The 10116-nt window shown below is 46.2% G+C and overlaps 1 protein-coding gene across 1 annotated transcript; it reads left to right on the top strand.

The window, feature by feature from the left end:
• The first annotated feature begins 400 nt into the window (after positions 1-400).
• LOC139296823 (kinesin-associated protein 3-like) lies at positions 401-9309 on the top strand. Its single transcript, XM_070919346.1, has 20 exons — positions 401-470; positions 1695-1826; positions 2017-2174; positions 2260-2321; positions 2578-2719; positions 3949-4048; positions 4137-4261; positions 4352-4450; positions 4716-4894; positions 5232-5394; positions 5713-5813; positions 5953-6061; positions 6242-6354; positions 6456-6621; positions 7621-7746; positions 7937-8035; positions 8147-8232; positions 8349-8505; positions 8729-8810; positions 9182-9309. The coding sequence occupies exons 1-20, from the start codon at positions 442-444 to the stop codon at positions 9282-9284; spliced, it is 2331 nt and encodes a 776-aa protein (XP_070775447.1). The 5' UTR covers positions 401-441; the 3' UTR covers positions 9285-9309.
• The last annotated feature ends 807 nt before the right edge of the window (positions 9310-10116 follow it).

The following is a 10116-nucleotide window of genomic DNA, read 5'->3' on the forward strand; positions in this document are numbered from 1 at the left end:
ACTCTAACCCATCCAATCTAACGTGACTGTGGCGAAAGCCTGCTGAAAATGTTCTACCCACTCACAACTAAAAAGTATGAATGAAGAGAACATGGTCATCAGGTGGGCCATTCCATTTTCATTAAACAAAACTTAAGACATTGATTTTATTTCTTTGTAAGAGATCAGCACAGATAACATTGATTCCAGTATAAGTCCTTTAGCAATATAAACCCTAAATTGCTGTCGTAGTGCTGCCTGAGAGTCTGTACTGAGGGGAGGGGGGGGGGATCACAGGAAGGAAGGGAAGGAACTCCATGTTTGTAGTCCAATCTGCTGTTATGACAGTGGCGCTAGCGGTTGGCACACGGATTTCTATGGTCGTGATTTTTTGGGGGGATCCACTAAATGTGATCGAGCTGTTGAGTTCATTGAAAATCTGACACATCAAAAGTTGGGAAGATGCAGGATGACGCGCGCTACCTCAAACGGTGAGACGTAACCAAGCTAACGCGACTGTAACGATAACATTCAGTATCTTGAAGCATCGTCAGCTAGCTAACCTTACTATAGAGCGCCTCTAACTGTAATATTTAAAATATGGTATCCGTAGTTCTGCGTCGGCAGTAACTACAGACGTTTAACACGCACCTGGCTGAGACGAAGGACTGTTTGTTATTGAAATATGTATCTAGTTAGCCCTGGTGCGTGCAGTGCCATTGCATGGATGGAAGCTCACACCAATATTTGGTCAAACGCAGGGCAATTTCATGGTTTCTTGGTTTCCAGGAATAACGAGCACCAAGTGTAAGGTGACTTCAGGGCTTTTGTAAACCTACATGACCTACCAAACAATTCGGCGTATATGTAATCCTCAGATAAGCCACACACTTGAGAAAAGTCTCACATTTTATAACCGGTGCGCTTGCCTCCACTGGCGTCCCCCTTAGCGGAAGATTGCGCTAACTTGACTGATTTAAACTAGAGAGTTAAAGCGTGTGAATCAGTGCAAGGACCCAACCTATACTGTGTGGCTCATTAACAGTGCCGAATCCACCACAAGACCATTAAAAACCACCAAGACTGCATGACACTTTCCAACCGGTCTATATTTTCGCCGATAAACACAACACCTTTCGACCAACAGACTGGTAGACGGGGGTTTAGCATTACGTTCCCTTCAATGAAGAGGGGGCTGGGGTTATCTGGGCTACAGCTAACAGAGCTTGTTAGCAAGCTAGCGTTACTGTGAAATGGCGACCGATAAAAACTGCACTGTCTTGTGTTGAATTTGTGAGCTGCCTGGTGTAAATCACGCTGTGAGTTGAGCTAACGCTAATCTTTCTATTAGTCCGACCCTTCATGGAAACATGTCAGCCAGCCAGCCAGCACAGCCGCCTGCATGTCGCTGTCTGGGCGTGTCTTCCTCTATGGAACGCTATTGTTGTGATGGATGGATGGATGGATGGATGGATGGAACGACAATCCGAAGTGTTTTAACGTGATTTTTTCCCCTTAAATGCTTCATATGCTCATATGCTGCAAGAGACATTGACTTCACCCTACTCAATTATTGTGGAATTCATTCATTTGAAACCTAAGCTCAAGTTGCAAGGGTTGTGTCATGTGTAATTAAAGTGAGGGCACTGGAATATTACTGTTAAATGTTTGAGTTTGCTTAACCGTCTGTTCAACCCCCCCTCCACAAAAAAAAGCAAAGTGACTGCGGGCAGCTTGGATGTCCACCCCACTGAGAAGGCCCTTGTGGTCCACTATGAGGTGGAGGCGTCTATTCTGGGAGAGAGTGGAGGTCATATGCTGGGCGAACGCAAAGAGGGACAAAAAATGTGAGTGCGCTCTTAATTTTCTTTCCCGTGTCCTCCTGGGCTTATTGTTCCATCTCTTCTTCTTCCTCTACTTGAAGTTACCCTCACATAGAATCTTGAAACCTCTTAAATTCTGTCGCAGGTACGTAAGTGCACTCTTGTAAACCCATTGAAAGCTGCGAAAATGTCCTCTCTTTCTCCCCCCCCCCAGCATCCGCGTGAAAAGCCTTTCCCCCAGTACGGACGTGGGAGCTCTGGCCAAGAAAGTGGTGGAGGAGTGTAAGCTCATCCCCCCTTCCCGTTTGCCCCAGGTGGAGCAGCTCCTCTACTACTTGCAGAACAGGAAGTCATCCCCGGTGGAGGGCAAAAGTCAGTCACGTCACCATTATGACACCCTCGCTGTAGAGGCTAAACGTGTTCTCATTGTTGGCCGTTTGTGTTTTTGTGTCGCCAGTGGAGAAGAAAGAGAAAAGAACCGTGAAACCCAGAGAGCTGACCCCGTTTGAAGGAATGGAGGTAACAACTTAAAGCGCTCCAGCCTCGCCAACCTGAGTTGGGCCAACATCAAATTTGAGACTTGCGTCATGTAATGATCTATGATTTCCCGTTCTCATGTTAATTTAACTCCCTTCTGGCGCAAAATCGCAGTTCTGTCTCTCTATATTTACCATGGGTGTATCCACGTCCCCGTTCTGTTTGACTTGGAATAGTGTGTCGCTCGCGCCTTGTTATCGGCCACCAACAGTGTATATACTCCGTGTGTCTTGTGCAGTTAAACGAGGAAGCCAGCATAACCAGAGTGGATGAGTATGTTGAACTGCTCTACGAAGGCATCCCAGAGAAGGTCAGAGGCTCTGCTCTCATTCTGCAGCTCGCCCGCAACCCTGATAACCTGGAGGAGCTGCTTCACAACGGTACGGTGTGCTACACTTTTCCCTCGCTTTTTATGCCCGAGCCAATCAAAGGGTGTGTTTACGTTTGTCTTCTTTCCTGTGTTGTTTTTTTTCATCGGTGAAGCTTGTGGCACTTCTTTTTTCATTCTGTTCAAACTAGACACATAAAATGATGTGCAGCATAGTATAGTGCATATAGGTTTAATGATAGAGCGTTTACTCATGTACAATGGTAACATTATTATTAAGCAATTCAACTATGAACTAGTAAACCCCATATTCTCTTACTGTGGCCTGTGGAGTTCTTACTCCAGTTTACGGGATCTATCTTTTCTATTGTAGTTGGTTAACTTCACACATTTATTCCAGTCTTTGGAAACCTAGTCTGACTCACCGGATGTAGGCTGCTGGGATAAGTCTCCTCCCCTTCGGGTCCAGTGAGCTCCTCCCAGAGCTAAAGAATAGGTCGGCTTCGGTAACCCTAAATTCTTAAAGAAACCAGTAGCATGTTGCACCGGCTGAAAGTAAGAATTGAGTCTAAAGTCAACTCTATTGCTTTGTTGTAAACTAGTTTACCTCATTCAAGTTGCGTCATCTCCACTTGAATGAAATCATTTAATTAAGGTGACCGTAATCCAAAAAGACTAATGCAGCATTCATCAGGTTAAAGGTAGTGTGACACAGTGGTTCCTCCAGGTCACACTCAGGTCAGTGGTACACCGAGGCTCTCTAGGAGACCAAGGTCTCATACTACACACTGATAGACTGTTTTCCTCTAAGACGAGCACTAAATGTGACTTGCATTAGCGTAGGTAAGCGTAGTTCCTTGTTTAGAATCAAATGCCCCATAGAACCCTCACACGTATGTATCTGTGTGAGGGGAACCTTATTTGGAATACGAAAGCAGTCTTTCCGGAGCAACAGGATAAAAGATGGCCTCTTTGCCCACTTTTCTTCAGAATCGAGGGGGCACTACGCTGTGTAAACTCGCACTGCCGAAATCTCCATTCTCCGGTGGTCGATCACGCTTCGATAAATGCTTTTGCGTGAGACGTCCAAGTCTCCTGAAACTCCTTCACTTCTCGAGTCGACCGGCTCTTCAAAATTCCTGTCGCGGTTTTATTTTCTTTTTAAAAAACAAAAAAAACCCAGAAAGTAATGATGTGTTTACAAGTTAAAGCTGACTGTTACGCACACAAGTAAGGCCATAAATATGCACGTGTCTTGTGTCTGTGTGTGTGTGTGTTTAGAGGCAGCTCTCGGTGCTCTGGCTAGAGTGTTGAGGGAGGACTGGAAACAGAGTGTAGAGCTGGCTACCATCATCATTTACATCTTCTTCTGCTTCTCCAGGTAACACACACACACACACACACACACACACACACACACAGAATGGACTGTTCTGCCTCACCTTCTCTACTCTACTCTTCTCCTCCAGTTTCTCCCAGTTTCACGGAGTGGTGAGCCATTACAAGATAGGCGCGTTGTGTATGAGCGTGGTGGAGCACGAGCTGAAGAGACATGATGTGTGGCGCGAGGAGCTGCGCAAGAAAAACAAGGCTTATATCCTTTTAATCTCCTGTATAGTTTTTTTTTTTCGTGGCTTGAGGCCTGTGTGTGTGTGTGTGTGTTCCTTAACGCTCTTTTGTGTACGCGAGTCGGCACCAGAGAATGGCTCTCTGAGAAGAGACCAGGACAAAGCTCTGAGGAAGTACCAAGGCCTCCTGGCCAAACAAGAACAGCTGCTCAGAGGTGAGTAGGCGAGCTTTATTCGTGTGGCTAACTTTTCAAAAACAGCAGCTCCAAAGCCCGGTCCCCCTTTGTTTTGAGCCCGGACCACGGCACATTTGAGAGCATTCGGTCCTCAGATCTGAGAGATCTTGGACTATTGGGTCCCATCCCAGCGATGTATTTCATAGATAACCCATTCTATGACTTTCCCGCCCCCATACTTAACACTTTTGTAGAGTAGGGCGAAGCAATAACCGCTGCATCTCGCTCCACCTCCGTCTCCCAGTGTCTCTCTACCTCCTGCTGAACCTTGCCGAGGACACGAGGACGGAGCTGAAGATGAGAAATAAGAACATTGTTGGTCTGCTGGTCAAAGTCCTCGAGCGGGATGATGAGGAGCTTCTGGTCCTCGTGGTTTCGTTCCTCAAGAAACTGTCCATCTTCCTGGAGAACAAGAACGACATGGTGAGTGGGCTCGACAAAATCCGCCCCGTCGGACTGGATCAACGATTTGCTTTTGGCAAAAAAATGCCAAAAGCACCACATTTTGCGTAGCTATACTCCACGAGAATCCATCGTTACATAGTGATCATGCACATGTGCATGTGTTAGCCAATACATCTGTGATGATCCTTCATTAATCACTGGAAACCCGCATATATATCACCAATATGGTGATAACGTCCGTTTAGCCAAAAAAAAAAACAGACATGGATGTTCTTCTGGTTGTGAGCGTTTTCTCACTTCGCCATCGGCTTCCGTGCCGTTCGTTTGACCTGCTTCTGTGTCTTGGGATTTGCAGGCTGAGGTGGACACCGTGGAGCGACTGGCTCACCTGGTTCCCTGTGACCACGAAGACCTGTTGAACCTGACCCTGCGCCTGCTCCTCAACCTCTCCTTCGACTCTGGACTCAGAGCCAAGATGGTGGAGGTCGGGCTGTTACCCAAGCTGACTGCCTTGTTGGGTAACAGTACACGCTAGCATCGTAACACACAATATGTACATTACATTAAACCACCTTTTAGCGCCACCATCAGGCCAAACTTTCAGCGGGACCAATACTTTATAACCAAAGACCTGCAAGATGGTGAAGACGTGTAAGACAGCGAACGGGGGTTAACATCAGCACGTTAGCTTAACATCATTGTGAGCATGTTAGCATCCTGACATTAGCATTCATCTCCTTACTGCTGTGTCAGTGAGTGGTGTTGATCTACACAATGTTGTGCCAGTATAAGAATATCTTGACGTGTGTGTGTGTGTGTGTTGTGTCATCGTGCAGGCGACGAGAACAACCGGCAGGTAGCCATGCGCATCCTGTATCACATCAGCATCGACGACCGCTTCAAGGGCATGTTCGTTTACACCGACTGCATACCTCAGGTACACCGAGGCCCGCCGACAGTCACTTCAAACACGCGGAAAGAATGCGAGCCATGAGTTTTGTAACTTTCTAAACTTTTTTTTTTTTTACTGACTTTGATGGTCCGGAAGTCACAGTTGAAATTGTGTTTGTGTCCAGCTAATGCAAATGCTCTACGAGCACAGCGAGGAGGAAATCGAAGCGGAGCTCGTCTCCGTCTGCATCAACCTGGCCGCAAACAAGAGGAACGCACAACTCATGTGCGAAGGTGTGTTTTTATTCTGAGGTGCACTTCATGACCGGCTCACGGCCTCTGTGAGACCCCCCCCCCGCCCCCGCCCCCAGACGACTTGACGTTTCCCGCAAGCAAATCTTCCATTTGATTCGATTTGTGATTATTACACTTGTGTCTCACGAGAGTCTCTGTTTTGTTTCCTCCCGTCTGTAGGGAACGGGCTGAAGATGCTCATGAAGAGAGCTCTGAAGATGAAAGACTGCCTCCTGATGAAGATGATCCGAAACATCTCGCAACACGACGGGCTGACCAAACCACTGTTCATAGTCAGTTATTAGTATCAGTATCAGTGGGTGTTTTTTTTTTTTTACGTGAGGGTTTTGGTGACGTGACCGGTCCTTGCTGTCTCATCTGTCCCCCACTTCAGGACTATGTTGGTGACCTGGCGGCGGAGATCCGTGCAGAGGAAGAGGAGGAGTGGGTTCTGGAGTGTCTGGGGACACTGGCCAACCTCACCATCCCTGACCTGGACTGGGAGTTGGTGCTGAAGGAGTACAACCTGGTACCCTACCTCAAAGACAGACTCAAACCAGGTACTAATTAGCTTTACCCATAAGGCCTTAATGATAATGTGTGTGTACGTGTGTCCGTTTTACAGGCCCAACTGATGCAGCCACACATTTAGCAAAGATATGTTGGGATCACCCCTGATCCAAAAATCCAACTTTTTAGGATCACCAAATCCTGGATCAGCAGCGCTCTGAATGAAATGAAACAACAGGTCACGGCCAGCAGGGGGCCACGTTGAGTGTTTTTTAATTGAAGTTGCTCTTCCATCTTTAATACCTTTTTAAATTGTCAGACTTTTCAGCTGAACCCACTATAATTAAATTAGAACAAACATAGGAATTTACCACAAATACACATTTTTAACTTTGAATTGACCAAACTGAATGTCCACTGACCAGATGTGGGATGAGGGATCCAGTTTGGACTGCTTCATCTCTGACGATTGCTTCATTGTAAATCATGTACAGTGGTAAACGATCATTGAATGTAATTCATTTTTACTTCATCACAGTAACAGTTCAACAAACCGAGCGCAAAATATGAATAAGTGTATTTAAACTGCATGATTCAGGTGCATTTTTGATCAATTTCAAAGTTTTTATGACATTTTGATCCTGAATCCACCCTTCAGCTGGGATCAGAATAATTCTGGGTTTTTTTGGATCCCAATCCTACTAAAAGGTTTTGAACAACACAAACTGAGGGTTTTGTCCAGTTTAAAAACAGGATTGGATGGCGTGACACGATTTTCAGAATCCAGATCTCCTTTTGAACGAGCCCGTTTCCAAGATTTGATCCAATCCCACAGCCGTAAATCCGATCGGATTTACTTCAGAACAACTGGCCCCTGGTTTTTGTTGCCAAATATTTGCTTTAACCTCAAAAATCAACCAACATCAGTCGGGCTCTCGTACATGGCCACCAAAACTACTTGATTTGGCCCAGTGTGCTCACTTATAATACTTATTCTCTACTACAGCAGCGTGAGTTTGTCTCTCTTTAATCGTGTGTGTGTGTTTCAGGCTCGGCAGAGGATGACCTCATCCTAGAGGTGGTGATAATGATCGGCACCGTCTCCATGGACGACGCCTGTGCCGCCATGTTGGCTAAATCCGGCATCATTCCCGCCCTCATCGAGCTGCTGAACGGTAACGCACGTGGCTTTAGTTTTGCTCACGAACGCAGCGAGCGGTAAATGCTGACCCGTTTTGAGATTTCAAATGTTCAGATGTCAGTATGCTCTCTTGTATGAAAGCCTTGAGGCATAGACGTACTCTGAATACACTCTCTTATCTGTTTCACCGAGACCTGAATGTGTCTCTGTGTTTGTGAACGTAGCCCAACAGGAGGACGACGAGTTTGTGTGTCAGATCGTGTACGTCTTCTATCAGATGGTGTTCCACCAGGCCACACGAGACGTCATCATCAAAGACACCCGTATCCTTCCCACGGTGCACTCTGCCCGGGCCAAAAGATTCAAAGGCGAATGAGAATCTTGAGCCCGTTAACACCCTCGGAGAATGTCTTTCTTTAACCTTCTCTCTGCAGAGGCTCCGGCCTACCTGATAGACCTGATGCACGACAAGAATGCCGAGATCAGAAAAGTGTGCGACAACACGCTGGACATCATCGCCGTGAGTGAAACGCACACGCAGGTGTAGCAAGAAAAGGAAAAAGGGCAAAGTCACGTATTTGGTAAGGAATACGAAACGCAGCCTTCCCGTTTTTTTTTTTTTTCTTCGTCCTCCAGGAGTACGACGAGGAGTGGGGGAGGAAGATTCAGTCGGAGAAGTTCCGCTTCCATAACAACCAGTGGCTGGAGATGGTCGAGAGTCGCCAGGCCGATGAGTCCGAACCGTATCTCTATGATAACGACAACGACAGGACTGATCTGTTCTATAGCGCAGGTGGACACACACACACACACACACACGCTCAAACACTGCAGACATACACGTGTAGAATAACTTAAAACAACGTAAAGTGCCCGGAGACGACCTCTGTTACCATTTGGTGACGTAAATGTCAAATTGAATTGAAGTAATAGCTACTGTAGTAACATTTAGTAAAAGACTGATTCTGATGACTTTGGCCAAGTATGAAGTGCCTGATACCCTCATGTCTTTTTAGATGGAATAACTCCTGCAGACGGTTCGGTCAGCCCAGATTTCTTCAGCCTGCAGCCTCAAAACGGGGACTTGCACCATACAGGGTGAGTTAACCCTTTGAACTCTGCAGTAGAAATGGTCCACCAGTGCCTATGTTGGAGCTTTAGCTTATTGTGATGCAGTTTCTTTCTCGGAGTTACCTTCAAGTGCTTCATATCCCTAAAATCCGTCCAAGCTCAGCTAAAACATAATAACATAATCATGAGCTGTATTACTTCAGGTATAACCTGAAAAAAAAACTAAATGTATTTGGACTATCGAGCAACGCTTTATTAAACCGCCAGATTTTTGAATGGGGTTTGGCGAACTTCAGTCAACCCCAAACACTCTCTGTCCTGTTTCAATCCGTCTCAGTTTGGGTTCCCACATGATAAAACGCAGTCTGTGTTCATTTTGAACTGGCTATGTTTTCCAGAGACGGCAGTGACGTCTTTGACCAGACCAGCTCGTCACCTGGACGGCCGGCTACCGCCTACGGCTTCAGACCCGACGAGCAACCCTTCTATCAGTACTCATAGACACATGCGTGCCTGGCTTGTCCTGTCATCTTAGACCCCCCCCCCCCCTCCCCATGCCTTATGCCCTGCATGTCCACCGAATCCCTCATCACAAGACAATAATCATAAAGGCTGAAACACATAATGCTGACACACCGCAGTTCCATGCAGTCACCACGGTGTTAACACGGAGTTAAGTCTTCCTTCGCCACCGGCTACAGTCTTCTCACAGTGTGCAGGTGTTTAAAGAATGTGAACAGACTCATGTTTGTTACGTTTTTGCATGTTTTCACTATTTGATAATGAATATTATTTACTGGAGAGAGAAAAAAAAACAACTGTGTTCTTCCCTTACATCCCATTATTAAACGGTTTGAGATCCGCCAGTTGGACTCACCTTGATGCTGTCAACATGCTAACCCACGAGCAGAAGTTACACACAGTCAATTTGTCAACACGCGCCACAATGCACATATAACGTGTGTGCATGTGGTCATGACATCATTAATGGCATATTCTCCATTGTCAAAATAGGCACCGAGCTTGTTTCCAGGCAACAACAGCACATGTAGCAGCTAGCAGTGGGGCCAGAAATGCTCCAACACAGTACTGGTGGGGGGTCGCTGAGTGTACTTCTTAGTATTAGCCTGTGTAGAATGGGGGGGGGTGGGGCAACTTCCTGAAATGAAGTGGAAGAGAGGGACCTTTTTTGTTTCCATTCTCGCTAAATATTTAAATAGCCAGAAGGCCTTGAAAGCATCACACTGCATACTAATAGTATGTAAGCTGAACCATCCTACATGTTGAATTACACCGTACACTAACACTATTTAATATTCAGCACAGTATTTGG

Source organism: Enoplosus armatus, chromosome 14, assembly GCF_043641665.1.
Source record: "Enoplosus armatus isolate fEnoArm2 chromosome 14, fEnoArm2.hap1, whole genome shotgun sequence".
Lineage (NCBI taxonomy): Eukaryota > Metazoa > Chordata > Actinopteri > Centrarchiformes > Enoplosidae > Enoplosus > Enoplosus armatus.

Excerpts from the sequence above, each read along its gene's own strand:
- LOC139296823 (XM_070919346.1), top strand. The coding sequence starts at position 442 with ATGCAGGATGACGCGCGCTACCTCAAACG. Across the intron at positions 8,036-8,146 it reads CGTCATCATCAAAGACACCC|AGGCTCCGGCCTACCTGATA; the intron begins GTATCCTTCCCA and ends TTCTCTCTGCAG. Across the intron at positions 8,233-8,348 it reads ACACGCTGGACATCATCGCC|GAGTACGACGAGGAGTGGGG; the intron begins GTGAGTGAAACG and ends TTCGTCCTCCAG.